At 42.6% G+C, this 13,932-nt stretch overlaps 1 protein-coding gene across 1 annotated transcript in view; it reads left to right on the plus strand.

Annotated features, from left to right (window-relative positions):
• BMERB1 (bMERB domain containing 1) overlaps positions 1–13,932 on the plus strand; it is a 155,944-nt gene that overhangs the window by 95,311 nt on the left and 46,701 nt on the right. The window contains exon 2 of the mRNA XM_075285799.1: positions 8,622–8,745. Within this exon, the coding sequence (XP_075141900.1) occupies positions 8,622–8,745 (124 nt within the window). The remainder of the gene's footprint in view (positions 1–8,621; positions 8,746–13,932) is intronic.

Genomic DNA, 13,932 nt, shown 5'->3' on the forward strand with positions numbered 1-13,932 from the left:
TGTGTGAGCAGGATTTATTTATCTAAGTTAAGGACACTGTACCTAGAGATGAATGATGGGAAAAATAGGAAAAAAATAACGTTTGTCAGTCTGTAAGACTGTAACCTACTGAAATAAAGAGTCCCATATAAACCACATGGTTGGACAAAATGCTGATGCCAATGAATACTCCATGCTCATTGCAAAGTAGAGCTGAGGATACAATTTATACAGTGTTACAGAGCTTAGCAGTGTGGAAATTGTGCAGCTTGAAGGAGGTCCAGCTACATGCTGGTCATGGTGACTTTTTTTGTGCGAAATCCTTTTACAGGCATGGATGGTGAGCACGGGGGGATTCAGCCTGAAAGAGGTTTTCCCATGAAACAAGTTATCCCCCTATCCATAGCTGAGGACTGTACTTTGGTTATCTTTAGTGTTCCCATTGAAATGAATGAAGTGGTAATTGGTAGTCTGAGCAGTTAGACCTCCCACTGATCTGCACCTACTATGGATAGAGAATAATCCCCAAAGAACATGGAAACTCTTTACAAATCTGCACTATTTCTAATCACCAAAAAATTCTGCATAAATTGTACTGTGATGAGTTAAAGGGGTTTTTCAGGATAAAAACATTGATGGCTTATTCTAAGGATGTGTCATTAATTCCAGATGGGTGAGCAACTGACACCCAACAACCTCACAGATCAGCTGTTCTCTGTAGCTGATACTCAGAGATTGGAGCAGGAAGCAGACAGCACTGTTCTTGGTGTAGTGGCCATACTAGGGTATTGCAGATTATTTCCAACTCACTTGAATTGAGATAAGCTGCCATTATATTGAGATGTCATTGTCTTCCTCCTGCTCCAAGTGCCAAGCATTGAACCCACACTAATCTGATATTGATGAACTAACATTAGGATAGGTTATCAATAATTTTACCTCGGAAAACCCCTTTAAGTGGCTCTAGGGACAATTGGTCTTCAAGGTGTCACTGCCAACTCCTATAATATTGCTACTCCATTAACAAAGTCAATGCAGGACTTGCAACTAGAAAATGGGTCAGACCCAGGACATTTGGCAAGTATGCAGTTAGTACTGACGGTGGCCTTAAAAAAACCTAAAAAACAGGGAGACCATGCTGAGTTTTTATAAAGGAGAATCTAATTTTCAAGAGTAACTAAAAGAAACTTAAAGAATGCATTAAAGCTACAAAACAAATGTAAATGAATAAGCTGAAAGGTTTAATGTGTTCATTTTGTACTCAGCTGGAAGTGAAGCTTACCGAGTCATTTTATGTTTCCGTTTACAATTTAAGGGGATTGGGAAAATTGGGCAATTACTACACCAGGAACAGCAAATATTGGTTTTTTTACTAGTTAGATATATCAAATACACATCTTTATAAATATGCGTGGGCATATCGGTAACTGGGAGAGAACATATGACAATTCAGTTCTAGAGCGTTGAAGGCTGACAAACGTGCTTCATGCCATCTCCTCTATAAATATACACATTCTCTCATGGCAGATTGACATAATTGACATGTCAACCTTTCCGTAATGGATTTAAGGTGAATGAAGTACTTAAGTGACATTAAGATGCGAGTCTATCAAACAAGGGCCCATTGAGACTTTTCGGTAAGCCAACAGCAAAGAATTGTGCAGAGATGGTACAGATGTGCCCTTGTCATTGTAGAAATCGAATTTAACTCTTATAAGAGTCTCTCCATACTCGAAGGGTTATTGTTTCACAAAACACACAATTCACCTTATAATTGATTAGAATTCTATATTTAATTCTATATTTTCGATGCTTATTTTCCAGGCCTGATCAACAAAGATACTACCACAGCATGCCGAGCAAATGTCACAGTGCAGTGCTCATAATATCAATACAATAGTAATAGTAACACCAAATACCACACTACAGCACAAACTACCTCCTCAGCATCCAGCAGAACATACCACTCCAGATGTGTCACACAAATACCACTGCACAAAACACTTAAGCGGGAGGGCATCACCAATAGCAGCATTGCCCCTCAACCTTACCCTCTTCTAATAAGAGCTACGATAAGAGAATCCTTTAATAGTCCCACCATGGGGAAATTCAGTGTTTTACGGCAGCATGGATAATACAGTAATATATTACAAGAAAGAACACATACAAGCTCATAGCAGATAGAAAAGATAATAGGAGTCATAGCAACTAAGAAGAAAAAGAAAGACTCAGGATCATTTAGTTCTCTGTGCGGAGTGATCTATGCTTAGCCTGATGTTGGTTATACAACCTGACTGCGGTTGAGAGGAAGGATGTTCGATAATGCTCCTTCTCACACTTGGGATGAAGCAGTCGGTCACTGACAGTACTGCCCAGTGCTATCACAGTCTTATGCATGGGATGGGAGCTCTTCCTTCTGTCACCCACCACCTACACTGGGTTCAAGGGGCTCCCCAGGACAGAGCTGACCTTTCTAATCAGCCTATCAAGTCTATTTCTATCCCTGGCTGGTATGCTACTCCCCAGCAGGCCACTCCAAAGAAGATGGCTGATGCTACCACAGAGTTGAAAAAGGCCCTAAGAAGTGCCCCATGGACTCCAAAGGCCCTCAGCCTCCTGAGCAGGTAGAGCCTGCTGTGGCCCTTTCTGTGCAGGTGATCTGCCCAGTCTCCCCTTTGCCTCTTTACACTTCAGTCAACTGGTAACATCCTCCTCAAACCTTCTTCCATACCTCCCACACTGTCAGGAGAATCCCCAGATATAAGAGATTAGAGAAGAGCCTCTTCCCTCTAGGACTAGTCTGTGATGTCAAAGCATCAAGCCTACAGACTCAGACTGAACTGCTCCTGGGTGAAGGACTTCTGGTCTCTTGGTTATAATGCAAGGTTGGCATCATCGGTGTTGTTTAAGATTTAGAGTACCTGCTTTGTGTTACAGCTGCCATTGGCAGGGACCTGCTCCTCACTAACCAGCCCACCTTACGGTTTAAGAAACCCTGGTATAGACCATCCTCAATAACCTAGTGTAAAACATTCTCATATCCTAGCTGCCAGGCTTCTGTATCTTACGTATACCCGGCTGTATAAACATAGCTGTAGGTCAAAATGGATTCCAATCTTACGGAAACTGATGTTCAACAGAGATTTAGACAGATACTGAATCGTTGACCATTCCCTTATATCTTTATACGTATATACTGAATGCAGCATAACTTTTCATTTTACAATATTTAGCTTTTGTCTTCCTTGCTCCTTAGTGTTTTGGTTTGCGTTTTGTCTTTGCTATTCACATTCCCTTTAATACATATTTCACCATTGGCCTCCTTTTTGATTATTTTGATGAATATTTTAGTAAAGGTTAACCTCATCTAAAATTACAGTTGCTATGAAGAACCCGACATGCAATATTTTAATTGGCTTTTTTCTTCTGTCGGGCATTGATGAGCACATCTCCCATCCTTGTAGTCATTTGATCACTGTAAGCTATTAAGTTTGTGCTGCGCGTGGAGCGGAGGTATAATTATGACATATTGCCATATGTGACACATGTTGTTGTCTTGCAGCGGATTGTCTGACTAATTCTGGCAGTGCACATAGAACGTTCTCAGATCTGCTGGCTCATTGTCAGCTCTGCTGTAGCATTTAATCATGTAGTCAGTACTAATAGACAGATGATATGCATAGGTTGTACATATGGAAATAATCACAGATTTATGTAAACATATGCATCACAATGCTTTTGTTGTTCAACAGAATTACATGCTAGGAGATAGAATACACAGCATAGTTTTATGTTTTGCAGCATTGAGTCACATTGAGTTCAATGATCTACATATACACTCACCGGCCACTTTATTAGGTACACCTGTCCAACTGCTCGTTAACACTTAATTTCTAATCAGCCAATCACATGGCGGCAACTCAGTGCATTTAGGCATGTAGACATGGTCAAGACAATCTCCTGCAGTTCAAACCGAGCATCAGTATGGGGAAGAAAGGTGATTTGAGTGCCTTTGAACGTGGCATGGTTGTTGGTGCCAGAAGGGCTGGTCTGAGTATTTCAGAAACTGCTGATCTACTGGGATTTTCACGCACAACCATCTCTAGGGTTTACAGAGAATGGTCCGAAAAAGAAAAAACATCCAGTGAGCGGCAGTTCTGTGGGCGGAAATGCGTTGTTGATGCCAGAGGAGAATGGCCAGACTGGTTCGAGCTGATAGAAAGGCAACAGTGACTCAAATAGCCACCCGTTACAACCAAGGTAGCCAGAAGAGCATCTCTGAACGCACAGTACGTCGAACTTTGAGGCAGATGGGCTACAGCAGCAGAAGACCACACCGGGTGCCACTCCTTTCAGCTAAGAACAGGAAACTGAGGCTACAATTTGCACAAGCTCATCGAAATTGGACAATTGAAGATTGGAAAAACGTTGCCTGGTCTGATGAGTCTCGATTTCTGCTGCGACATTCGGATGGTAGGGTCAGAATTTGGCGTCAACAACATGAAAGCATGGATCCATCCTGCCTTGTATCAACGGTTCAGGCTGGTGGTGGTGGTGTCATGGTGTGGGGAATATTTTCTTGGCACATCATCTCAGACTGGTTTCTTGAACATGACAATGAGTTCACTGTACTCCAATGGCCTCCACAGTCACCAGATCTCAATCCAATAGAGCATCTTTGGGATGTGGTGGAACGGGAGATCCGCATCATGGATGTGCAGCCGACAAATCTGCGGCAACTGTGTGATGCCATCATGTCAATATGGACCAAAATCTCTGAGGAATGCTTCCAGCACCTTTTTGAATCTATGCCACGAAGAATTGAGGCAGTTCTGAAGGCAAAAGGGGGTCCAACCCGTTACTAGCATGGTGTACCTAATAAAGTGGCCGGTGAGTGTACATTGCTATAATTTAGGGATAGGCTGAGTTAGGGTGCGTTCACATCTGCATTGTTTAATCCATTTTTCTGTTTGTTATTTTTCTGTTCTGTTCTGTAATGACTGGATTGAAACAGATCTGTCTAATGATGGACAACAACAGATTCCAGCGGATCCCCTAGACTATAGTGGGGTCCAACAGGTATCTGTGCCTTCTCTCTGACGTAGCCAAACAAAAAAATTGTGGTTGCAAGACCTTTTAGTCTGCAATTTTAGGGAGACTCTGCAACTGAGGCTGCAGTCAGGGCCGCTTTAACCATAGGGCCAACGGTCCACTTGCATAGGGTCCTATAGTAGCTGGGGCCCCCTTTGGACAGCGGGACAGCTGAGTGCGGGCTGCCCCAACTCGGCTCCAGAGGATGCCTATGAGTTGTAGCCAGTGATGAAGTAAGCAGCCGTCTACTCCCTGCGTCATCATCCAGCCACTGTCTTTGCTTGGATTCTCCTGGGAGCAGAAGGCGCGATTTAGTGACGTCATTTACATCACACCTGTTACTCTTAGAAGACTCCGAGACTAGAGAGAGTGAGCTGGGGAATGGGGAAAGGTGAGTATTAAGGTTTGTTTGTTTTTTCTTTGATTATATACAGCAGGAGACATAAAACTGTGGGGACAACCTATGTTGTGGAGGGACATGATATTTTGGAGGCAATCTAGGGGGGAAGAGGGGCATTCTGTGGGGGCAACCTGAGGGCTGGGAGGACATGATACTGTGGAGGAAACCTGAGGAGGAGATGACAGTACTGAGACAGACTTGACAGTGTGAGGACAACTTGGGGGTGGGGGATACATGACACTGTGGGGTCAACCAGGGGGGTTTGGGGATACAAATCTGTGGGGGCAACCTGGAGGAGACATGAAAATTTGGGGGAAGCTGGAAGGGGGCATTATGGGGCCACTAGGGAGGCATTAGCCACTAATTTGATATATAGTTGTGTGGGAAGAGATTTTGCAGAACTTGTCATGTGTTACTTTAATTCCTTCTCATTCTGGATTTACCCTATAAAACGGCGTAATAAGTCAATTCTCACAATGGGATTGAAGGTCCTTTTTGCAAGAGTTTACAATCTATGAACAAAAAGATCTTCTTTGAGCCATAATGATCTTGTGGCTAGAACTGTACCGAGATTTACTTCTATTCTGTACGATAAGTACGACTCATGTACAAATATAACATACTGTGATAATATATGACATTGAACATTTTAACCATATTTCATAATTTTCTAGTTATATGCTGCCCCCTAGAGCAGGTAATTTGTATAGCAGAGCTCCCCAACTTTTTATAGGTCATCATGAGCTGCTTTCAAATGTGACAGGTGTCATTCAATAACAAAAAAAAAGCCTATTAAAGATCTGAGCGAGTGATATGTCTTACCATACTGTGAAATGCCACCAATATAACTGATGCTAATGTAAGAGGTGCAGGTGACTGGCAACAAACTCACTCAGACAACGGAATAAAACAGGAACGGCTTTACTTGTTATGATTCTTGAACACAGCAACAGGCTCTTGAACTATTGCAACAGGTAAATCATATACTGGAGGGACATAGTCTCTATAAGAACTTGGGTATGTAAAGGAGGGGTATAGCTACAGCTTTAGTGGCACTGTGTCACTTGTTACAGTCTCTCAATGGGCTTTGCTTACTGATCCTGCTGGAGGGCACTGGATTCCTCTGGGGCTCATGCTCTGTCTCTTTCCAAGGTAGTACCTTTCTCCTTATTGCAGTGGGGAAGCTGGCTGCACACTCCTGTGTCTTTTCTGCACTTCTATCACATGTGCTCTGCACTACAGTTACTTGCACTTCCCTGTGTTGCTCTCCTTCTTCAGTGTTTGCTTCAGCACTGCTGTGTTTCACTGGGCTGTTCTGCTTGGCTCTGGTCACTATATGACAGCACTCTTGCTTTCTGTTGGCAAACACTGTTTCTGCTCTCCAGCACTGTAGTCTTCTTCCCCTGGAAACACTGTGTCTCCTCCACTTCCTGTGCCCCCAGCTTCTACTTTCCCAGGTCACTCTATTGTCTCTAGCTGAGAACTGGCTCCCCCTGCTGGATTGGGATGATTGCAGCAAGCCTCCATGTTCTAACAATGCAGCCATACGTCCTGACATTACACTAATACCAATTTTTTGTCATGCAATGACTTCACTAATGCCCCCAGTGCCTTCTAGTACTTGGAGCTGCCAAGAGCTGAAAATCTTTATGCAGGGGGCACAGGGCAACATGTGGTTGTATAGCAATAATAATATAGTGTGACTGCCTATAAATTCACGTTTTTACACAATTACCCAGAAGTGGCAGCTAGAGTAATGGCCAGCAGCCAATATCAGCTCTGATTAATAGCTGTGAAAACTCGGAACATGTAGACATCTCACCTGTGATACAGCCTGCTCTCTTATTATATCTCAGCATATGCTCAAAGAAGTTGGAAGAGGACTTTAGCAATGCTAAGAGCTTGTAAATGTGAAATACGTTACATCATTCTCCTCAATCTAATTACATTCCCAATATGGCCTGGTTCACGAATGCATCAGAGTCTCCATAGAAGACGACGACGACGCAGAATCCGATGAAAATCGGTGGAGAGAAAAGTCTATGGTGTCCAGCATAACCGCTGATTTAGCAGATGGGCTCTCCATCAGTCGGGTCCCCAGCAACTTATAAGTTGCAGGTCAGTGGGGGTCTGACCACCAACAATGAGAAAGGTGGTGTTTTGATCCCCATTCTGAATAGAATGATGATTAGACCCTCCTTCATTTCAAGGTGACCATCAGAGATAGCCAAGTGATGTGCTTCAGCTATCTTTGAATATACTGTACATTGTGGATGTAGAAAAACACCTTTAATATCCGGGTCCTGTGACTACTCGCATACAAGTTCCTGCAAATTCCCATTTCTCTGTCTGTCAGGAAACTGAATGTATTATGCTAATTTTATACACTCTCCACTTCATGTTCTGTACTGACAATCCAGATTGGTATCTGGCACAGAGACAGGAGAGCGCTGCAGTAATGGCTCTATTCACACCTCTTCACAGCTATATGCCAGGTGCATTCCCTGATGTATACCATAATGCTCCAATCTATTCCACCATATAGGTATACAGTGACAAATATCGTCCAGTGGCCACTAGGTTCAAGACCATATACAGAACAGTATAGTTAAATAAGGTCCGCTTATACCAGTTAGAGCCCAGGCAGACACTGTCATGTGAATTGGGTTCCTGGGTATACGTCTGGCATCTGCCCCAGCACATACGCTGGCAGTATTCACTATAGATGATGTAATCCCAGTCTGTGATCAGTACTGTATAAATGTATCTTTTATAGACATTGTAGAGGGTAATAACAACAACGGCAATACAATATAGAACTAATTAAGACAGAAATATAACTCAAGAACTAACTCAATAATGAAGAAAAATTTTGAAGAAAAACCCTTTATTCCACCAATTAACAGCTCTGTTTTAATTCTGGTAAAATCCAAATTCCTGCTGAAAATATTCATTGTTCAGTTTCTTAGACTCATTTGGAATAAATGAATGGATAACAGAACGGGTGGGCTTCAATGTTGGCTTCTGGTGACACTCCCTTTAAAAAGTATAAACTAGTCATTCCTATTCAGGGTGAAAGGCGCACAGTAAAATGTGTAGGGGAAAATATTATTTGACTCCAGTATAATGTATTTCATATTTTCACATTTAGATCAACTTGACATTGTCTCCATGGCTGAAACAACCATGACACCGGAAGAAATTGAACTTGAAATGACTAAAATCCAGCGGCTTCGAGAGGTGTTGGTCAGAAGGGAGTCGGAACTAAAGTTCATGTGAGTTTTTATTTTTTTTGTTTTTATTGGCAATATTTATGGTTAGATTTTACATATGCAATTTAGAAATGTTGATGTGTCTATAATAAAATTCTACATCATATAAAATAATACTACATTATTATAGACGTGAAGGAGAAGAATGTAAAAAGATTTACATTATTAGATTATTATTTAAAGTTGCATTATGTTATGACTTAACTGGTACTGGAAACCAACCCTAGTATATATGGGTATATATATCCTCTGCTGAAAAAAGTTATTAGGGTACATTCACATGCAGCAGATTTCTAGCATTGCAATTCTAGTTATACCAAAAACATAAAAATCACTAGTTAGAAGCACAGTCAGATATGAGAAAACACGTTACATATAGACTATGTACAGGATGGCATACAAACATTACTTAAAGCTAAGGCCCCACGTTGCGGAAACGCAGCATCTTTTTTGTTGCAGTTTTTTGACCAAAGCTAGGACTAGATTGAGCAAAAAGTAGAAGTATATGAGCTTTCTATAGATTTCTAATTCCATTTGTAGCCACTCTTGGCTTTGGCTCAAAAAAACGCAACAAAAACTGCAACAAAAACAGCAGCGTTTCCGCAACATGTGGCCTTAACCTATCACTGTATTTGAGTTTTGCAGCGTCCAGTAAGTTGCTGCACTATGTCATCCACCAGGAACAATGTGGGTGGCTATAGTGCATGTACCTGCAATGTTAAGGGGCATTCACACGGAGTAACGCCGGGCGTGTATCACAGCCGTACACGCCGGCGTTACGGCAGACTGCCGAACACTTCCCATTCACTTCAATGGGAGCGCTCGTAACAGCTGCGTTTACGAGCGCTCCCATTGAAGTGAATGGGAAGTGTTCGGCAGCCTGCTGTAGCACCGGCGTGTACGGCTGTAATACACGGCGTTACTCCGTGTGAATGCCCCCTTACATTGCCCTACCAGTAGTATCAGGCCACAGTTGTCAGTCACCTCCTGTAGGGGCACTATACAGGAGAAAGTGGATGAAACTCTGGACTGGATGACTTGGCCTACCTTCACACTAGTGTTATTACAGTCCATTGTTGCCATCCATCGTAGGTAGCAAAATAACTGACACAGATAGAGCCGTCACTGTTGGCTTCTGCTCTCATTGACTCAAATGTAAATAACTTGACGGACGATTTTTTTTCTCATGTTTTATTTACTTTTGTAGCTGAAGAATAAGTTCTGGATGCAATGTAAAAGTAAAAAAAAACATGGCATAGAAAGTTTTCATTATGTGTTTTACATTGGGATCAATGCAGAGGGATACCTGATGGACGGGGAGCTCTGTCTGCATCTGTCATTTAGGACGGGGCCGCACGGGATGGTAATATTGTGATTTGCCCGCAGCAGAAATGCCACAGAAAAAAATTGCAGCGTGGGGGGACAACACAGTGGCTGGAGCTCGAATCCCGCCAGGAACAACATCTGCAAGGAGTTTGTATCCCTAAATAGGATGCAGCGTTATTTTTTTATTTTTTTTTGTAGATTGTGAGCCCCACATAGAGCTCACAATGTTCCCTATCAGTATGTCTTTTTGGAATATGGGATGGAAATTCATGCAAACACGGGGAGAACATACAAACTGACCCAGCGCTGCAAGGCTGCAGTGCTAACCACTGAGCCACCGTGTAGCCCCATGAATGCAGCATTTTATAGTATGGGCAAAGTGGATAGGATTCTATCGAATCCCATGCCCAATTTGCAGGAAAAACCTCTGTGCGGACTTGCCACTATTTCCAAAACCGACGCGGTTTTGGAAATCAGAGCATGTCATTTATACCTACAGAAATGCTGGCGGTTTCCCCATAGGTATAATTGTAACAGAAAGTCCGCAGAGGAAAACTCTGCAAACTTTCTGATTAAAGCACTGCGGGAAGAACTGCAATGCGTTTTCCCACAGCGCTTTACTGCTGTGGCACGTCCCGTGGGGCCTAAGCCTCAATGTTCGTTGCTCTCTTCCATGACAGGATGAAAGCAACGGACCCATGTGTTAGCATGCAGATCCAACTATGTAGTGTTAGGGTAAGTTCACACAGGGTTTTTTGGTCCGGAACCTGAGGCGGGTATCTGCAACTGGATGCCTGTGCACTGCACCAGCATCCAGTCGCACACTCTGCTCCGGATTAGGCCCAAATGAATGGGCCTAGTTGGGAGGGTGTCTTCAGGCGGGTGTTGCGAGGCAAATCCGCCTGAAATAATGAGCATGTCGCTTCTTTTTCTGGGAGTCGGAATAAACGGCTCCTGGAAAGAAGAACTGAGCGGCTTCCATTGATTTCAATGGGAACTGTCTTTTTTGGTGAACTTACCCTCACAAGGGGCACCAGCAGATAGTCAGAATGAAATGACTGGAGTCAGAAAAACAGAGCTACTGTTTATGTGTGTTAAATATGTGTTAAACACACAATTCCACAGAATTTTATACCTAAAAATGGAATGGTAGACATAAAATTCCATAAAGCAATAGTATACACAGTCCCTCTTATACTGTGTATACAGAACACTGATCATATTCCTTTATGAATACATTCAAAGTGATATTACTTTTTAAGAGTCAGTGCTAGATTTATAGGCCGGTGTTTACAAGCACGTATAACTGCGATTGTCAGCATTTCCGCATTTTAGTGATATATTGGACGTCCGCTTTTATTGCCATGGTAATTATTCAGAGCTATTTCATGAATTGGAAATACATTTGTCAGACAAACTCTTCTGAGTCAGAGAAAGGCAAAGGAGTTTGATTAAAAATCCTGATGTATGTGAACAGATGCTAATATTAAATCTTTTTAAAACTCGGAATGTTCTGATGAAGATGGAAGTTCAATTACCATAGAAATTCTTTTGTCTTGCAGAATGACAGCCCGTATCACAGCTGGCTATGACTACACATGTATAGCCTGACAGTTTTATAATGTCTGATCTTCATTATTTCATGACATCAAAGAAATGATGCTCAAACAGCTTCATCAGAAACACTGACATAAGTCTTCAATGAAAATGTGCCGACATTAGAGTTATTTTGAGGATTTTTGTAAATACAATATGTGGACAGAAGTATTGCAACGCCTACACATTACACCTATAGGAGCTTTTATGACACCCTATTGTAAATCTATAGGCATCAATATAGTGTTGGCCCCACTTTGCTGCTAAACAGCTTCCACTCTTCTGAGGAGTCTTTTTACTAATTTTTGGAACTTATATGTGAGAATTTTTATCTATTTATCCAGAAGAACATTTGTGATGTTGCATGAGAGAGCTGCATTCCAGGCCATCCAAAAAGTCTTGGATGGGGTTGCGGTCTGGGCCATGTGAGCGCCAGTCAAGTTCTTTGATATGAAGCTCACTCCATCATGCCTTTACAGACGTTGCATCGTCCACTGAGCACAGACATACTGGAACAAAAAAATTGTTATTCAGTCATTAAAGGGATTCTATCATTAGAGTCAGGGTTTTAACTACACCCACGTCAGAATAGCCTTAAGAAAAGCTATTCTTCCCCTACCTTTAGAATTCTTCTCCGCGCCGCCATTCGGTAGATATCCCAGCTTTCGTCGTTATGCTGAGTCTCCAGACAGCACTGGGGGCGTCCCCTGAGCTTCTTGAAAACTCTCCAGCGCAGCCTCCATCTTCTTCTCCACCTCTGCCTCTTCTGACGTCTTCATCCAAAAGTGCTGACTGTGCATGTCTGTCGGCCATTTTCCTGTGTCCTCTTACATTTGGTCACAGGAAAATGGCCGATGGACATGCGCAGTTGGCATTTATGGATGAAGACCTGATGGTGATGCAGGAGAGGAGTTGGAGGTGGGGAAGAAGATGGAGAGTTTTCAAGCAGCACAGGAGACACCCCCAGTGCTGTTTGAGCACAGGGGAACGCCCCCTGTGCTGTCTGGAGATTCATTAGCATAACAACAAAACCAGGATATCTACCGAACAGCAGTGCAGAGAAGAATTCTTAAAGGTAGGGGAAGAATAGCCTTTCTAATGATAGAACCCCTTTAAGACCTCATGAGAAGATGACATCCAAAGGTCTTCTATGGAACACTTATTTCAATGGGGGTTCCATTGTGTTCCAAGCAGGTTTCACTAAGCTGGATAGGACATGCTCCATAATTCTTAGCATATCAGAGCGGAGCATTGGAACCCCCTCGTCCTGTACACTTGGTTGTGTGCATGAGGTGTCGGTGAATATACCTTTGCATGCAGTATGATAGTGTCATGCAGAAGTTTTATTGCAATATAATTTCTGAACTGTATGGTGGGTAAGGGCTGTGTACATACATTTTTAGTTTTTGTCACTGTCTTACACCTGGTTCACATCTCTGTTTGGTATTCCGTTCTGGGAGTCTGCTTGGGGACCCTCAGAATGAAATATCAAATGCATTGACAAGCGGTGAGCAATGAAAGCAATGGGGTCCGTGTGTTTTCCGCGCGGTGTCCTCACGAGTCATCCGGAGAGGAAAGTAGTTCATGAAGTACTCTTCTCTCCGTATGAGTTGTGTGGACACCGCGCGGAAAACACACGGACCCCATTATAGTCTATGGGGTCCATGTGCTTTCATTGCTCACTGCTTGTCAATGCGTTCGGTATTCCATTCTGGGGGTCCCCAAGCGGACTACCCGAACGGAATACTGAACGCAGATGTGAACCAGGCCTTTGCGAAGGCTAGCCCTGAATATAAGTAACATATGCGATTCGCTATGGTATACTGGTGTCATTGCAAATAGCAACATCCTAGATTTAGACGATGAATGTATTTTGATGCTTCATTAGAGAACATGGACGCAGCTGGTAAGTCTTGGATTCTTTCTTGTCATTTGCCAAAAGCATAAATCTCATTTGTAATGCCTTGTTAATTTTTATCAGTCTCTATTGGTAAATTAAAAAAAGTAAAAAAAAACAAAAAAAAACAAGATTTTAGGCTGCAGCAACATATGTGACAAGATAAGTACTTGGCTGATGACAGAAGGCAGCTGCTGTTTTGGGGGGGGGGGGTTGTTTTAAAATTTTACAGATTTTTCAAAAGGTTTAGCAGGATATAGAGATGAGCGAACAGTGTTCTATCGAACACATGTTCGATCGGATATCAGGGTGTTCGCCATGTTCGAATCGAATCGAACACCGCGTGGTAAAGTGCGCCAAAATTCGATTCC

This window comes from Leptodactylus fuscus, chromosome 8 (assembly GCF_031893055.1).
Source record: "Leptodactylus fuscus isolate aLepFus1 chromosome 8, aLepFus1.hap2, whole genome shotgun sequence".
In the NCBI taxonomy this organism is placed as follows: Eukaryota; Metazoa; Chordata; class Amphibia; order Anura; family Leptodactylidae; genus Leptodactylus; species Leptodactylus fuscus.